Genomic DNA, 17944 nt, shown 5'->3' on the forward strand with positions numbered 1-17944 from the left:
TCCGCCCGAGCAAATTTCGGTGCAGTGTCATCACGTTCCAGTTCCTCAGTGTCATCGTTGCGTTGAGAGAAGAGAATCTTTTTTTTTTTTTTTTTTTTTTTTTTTTTTTTTAAATATAATATATCTTTGTATATATATACATATATCATAACGTGTTACGATGATTCTGAGGCATCGGTCGCTTAATGTATTTAACGATGCGATTTTATTCAAAACAGAGATTTTTTTCCAAAAGCTAGTGCAAATTGCGAAAATCACAATCTGCGAGATAAATTGAAAAGAGTGTGAAAGAAAAGGAAGAGAGAGAAAGATTACCGTAAAACGGGATAAAGTCGATCAAAATATCCTTCCCTCTTTTTTTATTTAAACCTGTCGTTATTTCTAAATATTATGAAATACATTTGCATGACGAATAATGCCGGTTTATACTCAAAAAATAAAAACTAATACATTTTATCTTTTTTTTTAATCAAAAGAAAAAAAGTAAGATTAATTTTAGATAGGCAGCTTGGATCGACTTTAGACCAGTTTGTGATATTTATTTTTCGTACGATATCGCATACCCTATATAAGATATTGTTAATGTATAATTATACAATGTGTTTTGTATAAAAGTCTAATCGGAAAGCGAAAAAGAATATAATAGTTGATTTAATCAATATTCTTTGAATTTTTATCAACATAAAATATCTTTTCTTTTTGATAAAACGATAAATTGAGACAATTCCGCAATTGACAGTGAAACAATACGATCCAGGATGCTTCTTATATTTTTTTGCTGCTCGCTCTTTTCGTACTTATCAAATATCAGACAGACATTTTGTGACGTGAGAAAAATTGGTAAATCAGTAGTTGAATTTGCTTTGCATTATGTTGCTTTTTTGTTCGGGAATAAATGCATTTATCACATACGATACGATATCAAAGACCTTTAATCGATACGCATACTCGTCAATTTATCGAAAATCTTAGCAATGCATTTCTATTAGAGTTCAAATAAAACTAAATATATTCATAATTTGAACATGGAAAAAATAGAAAAAAAATTATATAAAATAAATACAGCTAGAAAGAACAAATCAATACGCAAATATTATATATTTCGATTCTCAATAAAATATAATTTGTAAACATTGATCTACTTTATATTTTAGATAACAGAAACAAAACTGATTGATAAATATTTCTTGCTTTTCAAAATATATTTGATTAACATAAAAATAATTTTAACTTAAATTATATGTGATAAATATCTATTAACCATTTAATTATACAAATATTATTCGATAAATTGTCGTTTCGTGTCCTTAATCGGTATGATTCTCTCGATTCGATAATCGCATTGTGATCAAGATTTTGAAAAAAAATCAAACTTTTACGATCAATATTTCGCGCAAATTCTCGACCATCTAAATTAATTTTCAATATCTTACAATTGTTTATACAGATATCTGTTATGCAGTCTACAAGTCTCTTTCGCAAAACAAAAAAAAACAAAAAAAAAAAAAAAACTTTTACTCACAATGCTTCTCCATTTCTCTTTCTTTTAGAAAAGTTGCCGATAAAACATTTGGAAGCGAAAACAGCATATCCGTCATTAGTATATTCGTGTTCATCATTATCGATGAAGATTTACACTTGTCTACTTGTACACACACACGTGAAAACCAAGATTTATCCTTACAGGATCGAGTAAATCAATAGCTTTATAGTTGTACACACTGGTACAGCTTTACTGCAACGAACAGAGCGAAGGCACCTTAAAATATCAAATATCGTTCAGTATTCAGCACCTATGTGTGATTATTTGCTTTTCATTATCTTTACTTTACGAGCGCATTGCTCACGGGAGGTTTGGAATTCAATTGTAACGAGAGGATTTTAATATTTTGATTCAAGCCTTTAAAGTGTTACAATCGATCCAAGCCTCCTCTCACAGAGGGGGGAGGGAGGTTTTTGCTTTGTAATTTTGGTCCTTTTTTTCGCGAGGACGCACCGTTTGGTGTTTTTCTTAAATAATTATCCGCTCGTTCTATATCAAATTTCACATCTTGGCATTCTTTTCTTATTCACGCGCGACTCTCTTCCTCCCTGTGTCTCTCTTATCAATTTTAAATTCGTAGAAATGGATCGTTTCAGAAGACAATGCTTTACCGTGTGAAAAAAAAAAAAAAAAACTTTCGAAAAGGTCTCTAGGATAGAAAAGTGTCTAAAAAGAAGTCTCTATGCGGGTGAATAGATTCACTTTTGACGATCATCTTATTGAATCATTGCTGAGACTTTAGGCACCTACGATTCTATGAAACTAGAATTTACAGCAATTGTACACGCTTGTCATGTGCTCAAAAACGATTCTATACAGTAAATCGTGAGTATATTCTCCATGCGGAATACTAAATGTATGTATCTGTCATTTGTGTACACTTTCGTCGTACATTATTACCCGGTATAAATGTTTTTTTTTTTTTTTTTTTTATTTTATTTTATTTTACTTTGTTGTCGCGAGAAAAGCCAGTAAAAGAATTTGCTCCAGGTTTACACTGCGCAAACTTATTTATTGAAAAGTCGCATTGTAACAGAAATCTATAGTGGAAATTATCCTAAAGTAACGTGCTGGTGTGTAAATTAAATGAATAGAACGTGAAATATATAATAAATGTAAATAAGAATAAAGAGCAAGGACAGCCACGATTATCTAAAAGCGGGTTTTGTATAACGAAAGCGTAACATCGACATTTTTATTAGTGTCTCGATATATGAAAATCGAGAATAACGTATGTCGCTAACGATCAACTTACAAAATAAAGCATACGGCGAATATAGTCTCATTACTATATATACATCGTAACGAAATATGTACGGGAAGATATATAATTAAAAAGAAAGTTCGCTGTCGCAAACGTGAGGCACATGTAATATGTACAACGTGTCCTGTCAAGATCCGTCAGACTGTTTCGGTTTTGTGTGTTGCTCTTTTTATTAAAATGATATACTTGCTTTATAGGGAAAATTAACGTCGTTTGACGTCGGCGTTTCTTTCAAATCGAAACTCTATAGAGAGTTATAGATCATCGTCCAGAATCTGTTTCCGTCACACTCGAGCTGAGAAAATATTATTAACGAGTCAGTCTGCCGCAATGTTTCACTGTTTCGAAATAATTTTCTGTCTCCGAAGACGAAGAGTTTGTACATCTGTTAACGTATATACGGTTTTAACGATTCAGCGAAGAAAAAAAAAGGGAAGAACGATTTTCCGCGATTAAAAGATATATATATATATATATATATATATATATAAATTTTATGCCCCTCGTGGAAAGAATTATAGGGAGATCGGCGATACCTAGTAACGCCCAGCAACTCTAGCGAGAGAGAGTTAAGGTATCCTTAATGTAATACGTAACTATTATTTGTTAAGATAAACTCTCGAGAGATAATATAAAGGATATCGGCAAGTCACTTTGATTCATCGCGACGGTTTCGTATATCAAACATAAAACCATGTGTAGAAGTGTCTTCCTTATCCTACGATCAGTACCTTAATTGTCACATTTATCGTCACACACACACACACACACAAACATAAACATACATACATACATCCACACATACACACAAAATGTCGTATTTCCATTTCTTATAACATCCTACGTATCTAAGATATAAATATTCGATTATAGCACAAATCTATAATTGCGCTATTAAGAATTGCAAAACGGCCGCGTCGACTGAGAAATTGCGATAATCTTTTATAGTATGGACCGAGTTTCACGTTATCGCAGGATGGCCAATGAAAAATCATAAATAATTTACGCATAGAAGAACGCACATAAATAAGTTAAGCGAGTCTCGTGGGATGAGATACTATTTTCTAAGAAGAAAATAATATTTTCATTTATGTACAAGTACACCTCCATACTCTCACATTAATCGAGATTAATGTTCGCGATCGCGATTTTATACAAATCCCCCTTTTGTACACCTCTCTCGTTTGGTCGTCTCATATATTTTTTATAAATATCTTTTATTTTTTTTAATTCTCTCACAATCAGAGCGGGTGGTATGTGTGTGGAACGTCCAGAGTTCTCTCGTAACAAAATAATTTTTGCAATCCTGTATCGGAGAGTATGTGTGACGTGTGTGTGTATATATATATATGTGAATGTATATGTGTGTGTACTTTCTGACGAATAACTACTTTCTCGTAAATTTCTCGGCTCGAGACTAAGGCGGTGTGTATGGCTGTATATATGTGTATGTTTAAATGCACCAGTGTACACATGCGTATGTAGTCGCGGGAAAAAGGAGGAAAGTAGCAAATTCTCTCAATCAGTAAAAGTTCTATTTCTCGTCTTTGGATTGAAACACGGCGATCTCTACTTTGGTAAAAGTACATTTCCCGTCATATACCTGATGCATAGTTTCTTCTCCGTTTCTCGTCTCTTTCTCTTTCTCTCTCTCTCTCTCTCTCTCTCTCTCGCCTCTCTCGCTCCAATTGCAAAGCTCACACTTTTAGCCGCACCGGATGAGAATTCGTTTAGGCTTCGCACTGGCAGTCGAATCGAAACGTCGATTTCGTCCCGCTGTGCGCAAGATTCGCGCTCCTAACGAGCGGATTGTATATATTGTACTATAATTGTCGACAATAATTGTAGTAACCTTTTCACGTGTTTGACACAACGGTGTTTTCCGGTGACAAGTCTGTCGTCGTCGTCGTCGTTGTCGTCGTGGCCGTTGTCGTCGTCGTCGTCGTGATCGCGCTCGCTGTCACTGTCGTCACGTTCACCACCGTGCTCGATTCGGCGATTTGCGCGGTCGAATACTTTTCTACTACACACAATTTCTTCGGTTCCTTGTGTTCGATGGACGAGCTAGATTTCCTCTTGTGTTTTGAGCTCGAAGAGTGGGAATGATGCAACGTCACGAGTGGGAATGACTCGACTCTGTCTTTGCCGCTGTCTTTACCGCTTCCAGACGACTTCTTCTCCCCGTGTCTATGACTGCAGTGATGGCCACAATGACATTTCCTCCTCTTCTCCTGTGATTTTTTCTCGTCATCCTTTGAGCTTGATCGTTCAGATTTTCCAGCAATTGGATAATTGTGCGATAACTCTGAAACAGTCGCAACATCGTCTTTGCCAACATCGTCAGATGTTTTAGAGTCGGATTTCGTTTGCGGACTCCGATGGTGATGTCGATCATGCTTTCGCTCTCGCCTCTCGTGATCTCTTTTCTTCTTATGTCTTCGCTCTCTATAATCCTTTTCGTCTCTACACTTGCACTTTGATTTCGAATGTGCCTGAGACTCGGACGATTTGGATGAATTTTCGTCGCTACTGCCATTCTTGCCATTACTGTGTCTTTCATTCTCAGTAGACGGAGACGTAAAAGTCATAATAGAAGAATACGAGGAAATACTAGTTGTTGTTGTCGTTGGTGTTGTTGGTGTGGTTGGTGTTGTCGCCGTCGCCGTCGTCGTCGGTGTCGTCGTTGTTGACTTGGTTAACATCGTTGAATTTTCGTCGCAGGTATTGTCACTAGCAGCCGCAAAGTCAGCAATTTTCTCATTTTTCGCTCTTTCTTTCGCCTCGTCCTCCGCCATCTCGATCAGCGCCTTAACAGCGTTCTCCGTTGCACATTCCATCTTTGACGTAAACGCCATTACAGTCTCCATTTCTAACAGACGGCAGTATCTCTCTAATTTCGTGGAATCATACTTAAACTGCTCGACGATTTGATAACACTCTTTATGAATCTTTTCCAACACCTCCTTCGATGCCTCCGAAACTTCGGCACGCAGCGACTGGCAAACCTCTTCAACATCGGTCTTTGATTTATAGATAGCTATCTCCAGCGCCTTGTCCACCACTTCGGTAGCGTACGTTTTGGCAAGCGTCTGCTGCTGTTTCAGTATCTCCTCCTCGAAAATAGTTAAACACTCTCTGGTTTCGGAGGTGTCCTCCAACGGAGACAACCCGCTCAGTCGTCTCTTAGCATCCTTCGAAGATGAGCTATCGAATTTCGAAACTGTTCTCGTTCCCGTTACGCTAGAAATAGTTTCTTTACTTGATATGCTCTTACTGCTGGATCTTTCATGGTGACTACAACGATGATCCAGCTTATGACCGCTGCTGTCATATTTCTTCTTCTTACAAGAGTGACAATTATCAGAACTGCCGTTACTGCTATGCGTGTGATGACCACTAGATTTGTCGCTGCTACGACGACGATCCTTATGCTTTTTCTCCGATCTCTTATCGTCCCTCTTGTCATTATTCTGTTTCTGCTCGTTGGTTTCAGTCTTGGACGACTTGGTGTTGCCAAACGGATCCGCGGACGTATTGTCGTTACCATCTTCCTTATTCTTTTGTTTAAGCGACGAGTGTTTGGAGTGATGTCGACTCTTGCGGTGTTTCCCGTGTTGATCGGATTTCTTCAGATTACCCTGATATTCGGCCGCTCTCTCCTTTGCCTTCTCGAGAGGATCGAGCGACAGTTTCTGCTCCAAACGTTGACGATTCGTGTTCTCCTTCTGTTCGTCACCTATACCAGCTTCCAGAGGCTTTTTCTCCTTGATACGATGAGCGGACTCGTTTATCGCACGACTATGTCTAGTGCTCGTACTATGCTGCGACTCTGGGTAATACTGCTTCAATCTGATGTGCCAAGCGATGCTCGAGACGGCCGAGACTGTTCTGAATTGATGGATGATGTTGCGCGGTAGAAAATATATATCATTATCATAGAGATTTATTTTGGCGTAACGGATACCCTGCCTGCGTAGCTGATTTAGTTTCGCATCCTCCACCCATTGCACACACTGTGATATCGGTGGCTCGTGTAAGTCTAACTGCAGCTTTTCCACGAGTTCGGTAAAATCGCCGGCGTAAAAAGCCACGACGTCCTTCGTGATCCTATTGTATTCGGATGGATGGCCGCCGTGGACAGCCTTCAACACACCGACTGCCGCCGTAGTCATTCTATCCAAACCATGACCTACGTGATCGGCGTGCGCTTTCGTACGATCCTCAAACATGTATTCCCGTGCCTCGCTCAGTCGTGGAAGATACTGTAGATTTCTCAATTCGTTGATACCCGTCCTGCGTCGTTTATACGGACTCTTGTTTATATCGGCCGTTGGTACCAATTGTTCACCTGGTCGAATCCAGAGAATAGGACCATCGTTCGATTCTTGCGGTGTATCCATCTTTACGACGGACAAAGGTCCCCAAGGTATCGTCTAGAATACAGATTAAATTAACAACTAGATGTAGCAAATATATTTATGTGCATTTACAAATATGTTTGCGTATTGTGACTTACCATTTTTAAGAACGGATTCTCTTCCAATTTCTGCAATAGATCCGGAAAATATCCGCCGACTTCCTCGTGAACGGTGCCAACGAGACTTATTTGGTGTAATGGTCCATATCTAATGGTACCATTGCTATAAGCTTTACAAACTTGTTCCTTGTATTGAGCCATTGTGGTGGTTTCTATATCGCTATTTCTACCCAATACTCCGTTCTTTACAGTTAATGTAGAATAATTATTCGCCATGTAATCCAAAAGATCGGGTAGATATGCAGCTGCATTGTGTACTATGCCCATAACATGATGAGCATTTCCATTTTCGTCTTCCCCGAAAACTACCTAAAAGAGAAATGTAGAAAGATTTCATTATAATCATTCATCGTAATGCAAAATTGTAAATATGTTGCAGCCATATATAAAGTTCTTTCTTATTTAACTACAATATCGCATTTATACCTTGAAGTACTCGTGTGCTAATTCTTCCATTTGTTCGCGCGATAAATTTTCAATTTCATCCTGATACATATGGACCACTGTCGCACCGCCATTGGGATAAGTTTCTATGTGAATAAACTTTTTGTATTTTAGGCCTTCCAACAATTCGCTTTTCATCATATTATTAAGCATCTTGTAGTTTTTCGTTTGTAGATTTAACCTCAAATTTTCATTAGTAGACTTGGAGAAGGAAAGCGAAGGTTTGCCATATAATACATGACGATCTCGTTTGCACTGTACACCAATACTCGCTCTTTTTATCCCTTTACGTTTTTGACACCGTGAACAGTGTCGCCTATTTTCTTTCGAACGTTTCTCTCTCGAGGATGAATAAGTTTTTGAATGAGTACTGGAAGATGAATTAACAGTGGCATCCATGGACTTCTCTTGAGATGCTGTTGATGCAGCAGTCACTTTATCTGCCGTTACAGTAATGGAGAAATCATCTTCTGGCCATTCAGATTTAACTTTTTCAACTTCTTGTAGCGAGTCTGTTGGTTCCTTCTTAATCTCAATAGATTCTACTTTTAATTTTCTATCTGTGATGTATTTTTCATCAACGGTATCCCGCTGTTTACTCGATTCCGTTTTCGTGACGTCAACTTGCGAGTCGCCAACCTTTCCCGACGGCGATGGGCAAAATGGGTACTCGATCGTTTCATCTGTATGTGTAGTCACATTGTCAGCACTCTCTTCATTATATTTCGCTGTGTCCATAATAACTGTAGAATTCGCCGACATCATGCTAATAGAGAACGTCGTGTCAGGACTATGAGGATGCGGGCTGACTGAAACTCTTGGAGGATAGTCAGGGCTCCTGGGACTGCTGATCATTTCACCGTTGCTCTGTGGGCTTTCTCCAAGTTGTGGTGTGTTGTTGGAAAAATTCATGCAACCTTCTAATTTTACCTTTGTAGATAATGCATTCACGTTTCCAGACAACATCATGTCGTTGTTACATGCAGAATCAGCCTAAATAGAAAATAATATAGGTGACAAATATTGCAATATTCTGTAGTAATCTATAATACAAAAGATAGGAATTATTTTATTCATCAGTGTATAGAAAATGTTATAACACAGAATGCGGAACAATACACTCTAATTTAATTCATGAACATGAAATATATTTTATATACAAATTGTATATCTACTAATATCTACTTATTAGTACCTACATGTATAATGTGTTGAATTGGTTCTCTAGCAGCTTTTACTACTACATCATTGTTGCAATGATCTGGATTCCCTGCGTCAAATATATATCATTATATTTAATAAAAATATGCAAGTAAAATTTATCAATTATATATTACTGTAGTCTTATATTTATTGGGTAAGAGAAAAAGAGAGATAGAAAGAGAAAGAGAGAATTCACATAAAAGGAAAAAAAAAATATATTTTTTTTATTTTTTATAGAAACAAATATATTTTTTCAGGAATAAAATAAAATTTAGTTTTGTTCCTTTTGATATAATTGCATAAATTAGCAATATTTTTGAATAGTATTATATTTTAACAAGAATACAAAGAAAAACAAATGTATAGTATACGTTATGACAAACGGTTAATATTACGAAAGTGAAGCTATAATTAGTTTACTCTGTAATAACTCTATGTAGAACACAAATGGAATTCACTCTCTCAATATATTACTACTGATTCATCTATAGATGAAAAAATATCTCATCGTATTTAGATCCTTTAAATATTTAAATGAAATTAAAAATATAATAATAAAATAAAACAATAAAATTTAAAAATATACATATATATATATATATATATATATATATACACATACATTATTCAGAGATAATTTTTTAATATAAGAATTACATCTAGGTTTCCAAATTTAACTAAATTTTAATTTAATTAAAAATATTAAATCTATTTTGAGGATTATTCAATGGATTATGTCTGTAATAGACATATCCTGGATTGACATGTGCAGGCATGTTTGTCGTAAACTGTAAGTTGACTCATATAAACGCATTCGAGAGTATGTACAAAGGACATACAGAGATACTATTACTGTTTATTTAAGAAATAATCTCCAAGGATTTGGCGCAAGCAACGACACGAACAACAACAAATGACACGGAATGCTAATTACCGTCTGTTTCTTCCGGAAGACGAACGGCGCGGTCCAGGTCGGTCCCCGGATGAGACATGCTTCGCCCTTGGCTGGACGTTTCGTTATCGCTCGTGACCCGTTCACCCACATCACCGGACGAGCTCGCGGGCCCCGAGTCCCTCTGTAACGCGTGCCCTTCCGTGTTCGCGTGAAACGGTGACGCTGCAGGGAAACCCGTGGGCGTCCCGGGCGAATTAGGCGCGGGATCGCTGGTGCGACCGGCAGTCCTCTCCACGACGGTGCGTCGCCACGTCGTTGTAGACGTCGTCCCGTCCGCTGCTTCGCTGCCGACTAAGTTTGCCGCTCCGTCGCCCGTATTATTTACATCGCATCCTACGTTTGACACGATACCCGCACCGTTCTCAGATGCCATCTTGGTTCCGTGAGCAACATCCCGGACGCGACGATACTACGCCGTCGCCGATTGGCGGTCGCGCTTACCGGCGACGATCGTCATTCGTCCGTGCCCATGTCGCCAAGCGGGGGTGGTGGGGGTCACGCCAGTAGATGCGACGGTTCTATCTTGTACGCGAGACATTTTTATCCACCGGAATCTTCGATTTCCCAGAACGTACTTTTCCGTCAAACTTTTCGATCGCTACGACGGGCTCGAGACGAAGCTCGCCAACAGCGGCAACACAAGTCCTGAAAGAAAATCGGACGGCCAACTTGTGGCGTTCGAAATTTTCCTCCTACATATTTTGCAAAATTCATTTTTACAAGTGCACTTTGTAAAATATTTGCGGCTTTCAATAACACAATTCGACAAAAATAATACGCGGTAAAAGAGTAACCGCATTTCCTGTAATTCTTACATTTTTACACTTTCTAAATATATTTTCTTGCCTGAAGATTATTTCATCGCGTCACAATTTTAAGAAGGGATTTGAATATTGGGATTAAAATATATTATATAAAAATGGGTTATTGCAACATATTTTGTCACCCATTATTTGCGACGTGTTCTCACAACCAGACTCGAAATTTCCCCCAAGTTATTATTTGTTGAACTGTGTAATCAAAGATACGAAATAAATAAATATAAGATTGTGAATAAATAAATTATGCTTTAACTCAAAGTAAAATAAAACTCGCAACCATATTATTCATACCTGGAATGTCTTTCGTTTTATAAATTTCTCTCGCAGGACGTACTTTAATTTCACGTACATACATAAATATTCAGATGTTAAAGAAACGAGACGAATCGTTGATTCGAAAAATCTAGTCGATCAATTTCCTGTCGATTTGCGATACAGGCTTTACGGAGCGATTTCGGAGAATACGGCGAGTTTGCCATCTAGGTAACGACACGCGATTCGCGGCCGTCAGTCACTTCTCACTTCACTTGCGCGCCGCGCACTCGGCATCGGCGTGACGGGAGCAAACGTATCGTATTCGGGAAATAAACAGAGTGCGGCGTGTGTAGTGGTGACAAGAGCGCGCGTCCAACAACCATGTCGTCGCCGAATAAGAAGGCCAAAGAGTTGGAGGATCCTGGCTCGGGCGAGGGTGATGCACGCGACTACGACATCGAGATACAGAAGACCCTCGAGGAGATCGACGGCTGTCAGAATCAAATCGATGGCCTGAACGAGAAGGCCAGCGACGAGATCCTCGAAGTCGAGAAGAAGTACAACAAGCTGCGCAAGCCCTACTTCCAGAAGCGGAACGACATCATCAAGAGGATACCCAACTTTTGGGTGACCGCTGTATCCTTTTCAGACAACGTGTCCGTTAATCGACGAGACCGAGAAATCCACTTGACGTTTCCCTCGGCGATGCCGGCGTCCGCCGGCAACCGCCGCCATCTTGCCTACTTGTATACGTGCATAAGCGTGTATAACCGTAACGATTATGGGTTTTATAATCACATTATGCGTTTACATCACTTGTCAGATTAATGCTACCGACCTCCCAACAATTTACAACGACATCCTTTTTTTTTTTTTTTTTTTTTTTTTTGTCGCGATAACACGATATATCGCGGTACAATTTTTTGATATCGTATAAATTAATAACGCCAAGCGTACAGGTCTGCATATAAGTATATCGTCGATATTTCTAAATTGAAATGAATGGATTAAGTGTATTAAGAATAATAAGGCAGCATTTTATTAATAATTATTATGTATGTTATATATATAAATTGATTGAATAATATATTCTTCCTTATAAAAAGTTTAGTTTGTAAACAACAAAGAAATAGCAGAAATATTGGAAGAGGACGAAGAAGATGCACTGAGATTCTTAAACAAATTAGAAGTCGAAGAGTTTGAAGATATCAAATCTGGCTATAGAATTAATTTTTACTTCGATGAGAATCCATATTTTGAAAATAGTGTTTTAACTAAGGAATTTCACCTAGGATCTTCCGGTGAGCGCATTTCTTGTTAACTTTTTGTAATCAATTCAATTGTATAGAAGTTTTAAGTACACAGTAGAGCTGCCATATCGAGCCATGTGGCGACCGGACAAAGATGAAGACGGGGCGGGGGGAGGGGGGGGAGTCAATAGACTATCGTGTCAAAATAAAAACAAAAATTTATTCTTTTTTTTTTTCTCAATATAAACAAAAATATATTCTTTACTTTTTTCTTATAATATGAACATAAATATACTCTTCTCGTCGATAAGTAAACGAAAACAAATTAAAAAAACCAAAAAATTTATTTTTACATTACAATATTTACTTTTTTCAAAAAATATATATACTCTATATATATTTTATTATTCTATATTATAGAGCAATGTCTATTTTTTTCAATTATTTTATTTTTGTGGCGTAACATTGATATTTTTAATAATAATTATTCAGAAATAAATCAGTACATGTCATAATGTTAAAATGAAATATAATTTAATAGTTTAGCGGGTTGATCAGGACATTTAGTGGTTCGACCGGGATGACCGGAACTTGTTCTTTAAACCGGGACGTATGGCAGCTCTAGTATACAGTGACTTGGGAAAGGTATGATGTAACTTGCAATTTAATCGAGTATCATAGTTGCGATGAATCTCCTGCTATTTTGCAGGAGATCCAGCATCTCAAAGTACACTCATTCGTTGGAAAGAGGGTGCTGATTTAACAAAGAGAGCAAAAACCAAAGCACCATTGAAAGGACGCAAAAGGCCACTCAAACACAGATCATTTTTCGACTGGTTCACGGATCATGGAGACCCAAGTTCAGATGAGATAGCTGAACTAATTAAAGATGATATGTGGCCTAATCCCTTACAGGTAAACATTTTTTTACTTTTATATACACATATATATCTATGTATATATTTATTTTTTTTATGTTTTTATATGTAAATAATATGAGAAATTATTTCCAATAATTATATTTGTCGTAATTTCATGGGTTTCAGTATTACTTGGCCCCAGATATAGATGTCGAGAATGGTATCGAAGGTGATGGCGAAGAATGTGAAAGTGAAGAAGAAGAGGAAGAGGAGGATGGCGCGGATGATGGTGACGAAGGAGGAGAAGGAGAGGAAGGAGATGATAGTATAGTAGTAGTCGAAGATGACGTCGACGAGGATGATGATGAAGAGGAGGCTGTGAATGACGAAGAGGATGGTGTAAATGAAGAGGATGATTTATTGGTAGATGATGAAGTGGATCGCGAAGGTAAAAAAGTAACTTTGCATATTATCACAAATAGTACATTACTATATAATAGCGTTTAACATTACATAGAGGTTGATTTAATTGTGTTACAGAGGGGGAAGAACCTGAATAGAGTCAGAATCACATGTTTAACATCATATGTCACAGTAAAAAGAAAAAAAAATGAATGAAATTGTGTGCACTGAATCAATCAAGACCAGAGAAAGTCTACCGGACTGAAAATATGCCATATGAATAAATCTCAGGACACATTTTTTTAATATATATATATATATATATATGTGAAAATAAGAAGGCAGAGAATATTTAGAGAATCTAGACCCTTTCGATTGAGAACCTATGTATAAAAATACAACATTTGTTAAAATATATTGAAAGTGGTTTGAAAGGAAAGGGTCTGGATTAAATTAGATAGGTTCCACTCTTGCACTAAATTTAATCAGAATGTAAGAAATTATTCCTCAGTTATATTCATATGGCCTAGTCGTCGTTCTCTTAAAAAAATGTACGACAGGAATATATCCGCCTGATTCTTAATATTGTGGATTCACCGATAAGTTAGGATAAAGTAGAACGAGACACTAGGTGGGGAGTTCCATTTAATTGCTTTCTCATGAAAATTATTCTTTAGATATGACTTCCAGAGCGAGGTGTTATAAGTAGAATTTTTGAGAGTGACAACTGTATCTATTGCACATAAAGTATACAAACTTTTACACTACTCATCGTCTTATTTTTAAATAAAACAAATAATAGAAGAAAAATTTTATTTTTTTTACTATGATCCAATCAATTTATATTTTACAACATTTATAATATTGTTGCAATTTTCTAGAAATGACAATGTTATCATATTTTATGAATAATTCACGATTATTATTAATTTACAATCTGTTTATATCACCCTTACATACTATTACAGATTTTATTGCATTTTTATTTTATCTGGCATTTCTACATGATTTTATATTCTAGTAATGTGTACAGTGAAATCTGTACCATAGAGAGTTTATAAGTTGGTCATTAAAAATTTACACTATGCTATTACGTAGTATATCTTAATAATATTACGTTACAATGTTGTGTCCAATAAACGAGAATACATAGAACTTGTATATTTATGTGTTATCAAACTTTTATTATTCAGCCTATGTGAAATATAGAACTATTTCGTTAGTTATTATTAATTTAATGTTAAATTAAATCCATTTGCACTTTTGCAACATTTTTTATAAATTGATGATCATATTCATTTTAGCAATAAATGTTGCAACATTAAGTTTAATTTTGTCAAGTAAAACTCTTGACAAAAGATTGCAATGTATGTAAAATCATTTATTTTACTACTTGTGCATTAACGAGAGAATATATATTTTACATAAAATCCCATTCCGAGCATAGATTTTTTTATCGAATTAAATAATTATCTCAAAAATTTTATCACATATTGAATATAATATATATTTATGTATAATTTAAAAATATTATATTTGTTTAGTTTTATTAATAGACGATTTAGTTATTGATAAATGATAGACACAATAGCGTATTTGTCACGATCAAAAAGACTCTGAATCCTAGTTCACCTCGTTCACGTTCTTCCACACTTCGTGTCACGATTTACTCATCGTCACGTAAAATAAGTGTATTTCGTGGACATTTCTCACATTTGATACATTATGTACTTTTAATGGTGATTTCACTCTATGAGATTATCGTATGTATGACAGAGATATAAGGTCAAAGCGTATAAAATTGCGGCGATGTTCTGTACATCTCCTATAGTCGGCGTTATAATAGGAAAGAAAGCGTAATCGATGCAAGTTTGTGGGCTACTATCACACCTACATATATCAATTAAACTCGCGAATCTCATTCATCACCTTGCATTCTTCGAAGCCTAGGGAGAAATAAGTAATTACTACGTCTCGAATAGAAAGCGTTGGTAGTCTCAAATTGATAAGATAAGCTATAATTGTCTAATTTTAGAGCGAAGTACAACAGCGATATTTTTTAATTAAGTATATCCGTTATTTCTCATTCTTCGAATACGATTCTGTCAGTATTTATTAGATTAATACGTGTTACCCGCTAACACATGTGTGAAAAAAAAAAAAACGGAAATATTGTCAAAATTATATAGAAATAATAAGACCAATATAAGATTCGTATTTTACCATTAGACCCTTGTGTGTTTATATATTATATTTAATGATACCTGTTAATTTGATTGATTGTGTCTTGTGTGAGGAAAAAAAAAAAAGAATAGTTCCTCCTAGGGATCGGCGAGTTATATAATACATTTCTTTTTACCGCATATTTTCTTTCACGCACGGAAATATTATCCGGGAACACTGTTTGAATATATAAAACTCTTTTGTCCAGCACGAAGGATAAATGTATAAGTGAAGATGAGACGCGAGGGCACGAGTGTAAACCTCTTTCATGTCAGACGGACGTGCTAGTGTGTGTTACATAATCGTGCAACAAATCAACCGAATAAAGTTGCCAGTTTGAAATACAAACGAGTTTTAATATCGTCCATTAGTGATGTAGATATAGAAGAGTGCGTGCGAAATATATATTTCACGCTGCGAACGATATTTAATTATATTGAAATTTTTTTTTGACGATTATAATATCTTAAAATTTTCTTTAAAGACCTATAAAAATCTTTGTAATCCATTTGGTTTTATTTTTTTTTTTTTTTTCGATATTCTGATAGCGTGGGAGCTAGGATCACAAAACTGTCGACGCTCGGAAACGCGGAACAGGAAGCGACCGACCAAATAAACTTTGCTCCGAAATCCCTACGAGGCGCGTTAACCATCCGCCTTTTTTTCCCTCCTCTGAATTGTCAAATTGTCCGCTTTTTATGTCAACACGCATGATCACACGCCGTCCTCTTTCGTTTGCCTGGCATTCTATTACAAGCAGAGCAGACCAAGCACATGCTACTCATCCTCGTTATTACGGCAAAAAAGCGCCACTTCAGGTTCGAAGACGCGGCTGCGTAATAAGACGCTGACGGCAAACTTCGAGGACGCGTGTGCTTCTGGCGGTGAAACGCGGGATTTTTTTACAATGCGCGACACTGTAAGCCGGGGTGTTGCGCGTGTCACGGTCAGCATCAATAACGCTGCCTCGATAGTGAGTGACACTCTGCGCCCTCAATAAGGATCTTTAAATGTATAAATTGAGGCGATTACTATATAAAACAGCAATTACTACAAGCTCATAAATCAAGATACTTTTGTAAGAAAATTATTAATACCTAGAGTAGAGTCGTGATGTATTACAGTACTTTTTTTCTCTATAATAATCATCTCTTTCGCGATAGTGTATATATATATATATATATATATATATATATATATATATGTTAAAATTTAACAATAAAATTATTCCAAAAGTTAAGGACAAAAATTTATACAGTTCTTCGGGATTAAAGTAGCGTATAAATATAATAATATTACTTACAAGTAACAGTGGACTGTAAATTTCCCTTGGAGGCAACTTGCGCCTGATGGATGACTACGAAAATTCGCACGACAAGGGGGCCACTGTTGAGAAAGCTCTTTGGCAAAAAAAGGTCCTTTGTGCCGCGGCCAATGGAGAAGAGCAGAAGAGCTGCGAAGAAACTACGAGGACGATGATGTCGATCCAGAAGAGGTAGTGGGGCTGTCTCGTATTTGCGAGTCTGTTGTATGGAAAAAAAAACCTTGTACGAACATTTAAAACTTTGTACTTATTCGCGATAAACAAAACAGCGGTGAAAGATCAAACTGCGGTAAAAGTATTTTTGACATTGATTGCCACGTACTGTGTGTATATTGTGTACTTTTAACAAATTATATTTAAAATATATCTGCTTTTAATAAAACTGTCAGTCTTTCGAGTTTTTTTTTTTTGTATTCTCTCTAATCATCGTAGTACGATATATGTACTTGAGAATTTTGAAAATTCCTTTGAATATGGTTTTCAATGATTATCATTATCGAGCTTGTCTTTTTGCTACGTTTCTCTACGAATCACGTTATTAATCACACACACATAGAATCCGCGTGTGTAGTGTGTAATCCGTATGCTCTCTGTAAATGTATATATATATATATATATATATATATATATATATATATATATGTGTTTGTATATATAACGAGATAGAGAGACGGAAAGAAAAAGAGAGAAAGAGATTGAGAGAAAGATGGGAATCTCTCGTCTTATACTACGCAACGGCGTTGAAGATGAAGGAGGGAGGATGAAGACGAAGGGTAGAAGGAGAGGCTCCGACCTGTGAGGGAGATGTACAAAGGTGCGGATGACAAAACCAAAGTGCCGGCAACCAAATGCTTCAATGCAAG

The 17944-nt window shown here is 36.5% G+C and overlaps 2 protein-coding genes across 4 annotated transcripts; one reads left to right on the top strand and one right to left on the bottom strand.

Annotated features, from left to right (window-relative positions):
* Nucleotides 1-343: 343 nt before the first annotated feature.
* LOC140667008 (uncharacterized) lies at nt 344-17447 on the bottom strand. Of its 2 annotated transcripts, none has more exons than XM_072894625.1 (6): nt 17061-17447; nt 9926-10591; nt 8988-9049; nt 7771-8781; nt 7324-7653; nt 344-7240 (listed from the first exon to the last, which is right to left on the bottom strand). In XM_072894625.1, exons 2-6 carry the CDS (start codon nt 10317-10319, stop codon nt 4664-4666), a joined length of 4374 nt encoding a protein of 1457 aa, XP_072750726.1. In that variant the 5' UTR covers nt 10320-10591; nt 17061-17447; the 3' UTR covers nt 344-4663. The 2 variants fall into 2 exon arrangements, with proteins under 2 accessions (XP_072750726.1, XP_072750725.1); XM_072894624.1 differs by having other exon boundaries at nt 8988-9058; nt 17061-17446.
* On the top strand, nt 11283-16374 carry Set (NAP domain-containing protein SET). 2 transcript variants are annotated; one of them, XM_072894637.1, is made up of 5 exons: nt 11283-11658; nt 12134-12323; nt 12982-13187; nt 13319-13580; nt 13673-16374. In XM_072894637.1, the coding sequence occupies exons 1-5, from the start codon at nt 11404-11406 to the stop codon at nt 13690-13692; spliced, it is 933 nt and encodes a 310-aa protein (XP_072750738.1). In that variant the 5' UTR covers nt 11283-11403; the 3' UTR covers nt 13693-16374. The 2 variants fall into 2 exon arrangements, with proteins under 2 accessions (XP_072750738.1, XP_072750739.1); XM_072894638.1 differs by having other exon boundaries at nt 11284-11658; nt 12991-13187.
* Nucleotides 17448-17944: the final 497 nt, after the last annotated feature.

Source organism: Anoplolepis gracilipes, chromosome 6 (assembly GCF_047496725.1).
Source record: "Anoplolepis gracilipes chromosome 6, ASM4749672v1, whole genome shotgun sequence".
NCBI lineage: Eukaryota > Metazoa > Arthropoda > Insecta > Hymenoptera > Formicidae > Anoplolepis > Anoplolepis gracilipes.

What these genes read in the sequence shown, in the direction of transcription:
- LOC140667008 (XM_072894624.1), bottom strand. Translation starts at nt 10,319, where the DNA reads ATGGCATCTGAGAACGGTGCGGGTATCGTGTCAAACGTAGGATGCGAT. An exon ending in TCTTCCGGAAGAAACAGACG is followed by an intron (nt 9,059 to 9,925) that starts GTAATTAGCATT and finishes TATTTGACGCAG; the next exon opens with GGAATCCAGATCATTGCAAC. An exon ending in AGAATCCGTTCTTAAAAATG is followed by an intron (nt 7,241 to 7,323) that starts GTAAGTCACAAT and finishes TCTGTATTCTAG; the next exon opens with ACGATACCTTGGGGACCTTT.
- Set (XM_072894637.1), top strand. Translation starts at nt 11,404, where the DNA reads ATGTCGTCGCCGAATAAGAAGGCCAAAGAGTTGGAGGATCCTGGCTCG. An exon ending in ATTTCACCTAGGATCTTCCG is followed by an intron (nt 12,324 to 12,981) that starts GTGAGCGCATTT and finishes GCTATTTTGCAG; the next exon opens with GAGATCCAGCATCTCAAAGT. An exon ending in TGTGGCCTAATCCCTTACAG is followed by an intron (nt 13,188 to 13,318) that starts GTAAACATTTTT and finishes CATGGGTTTCAG; the next exon opens with TATTACTTGGCCCCAGATAT.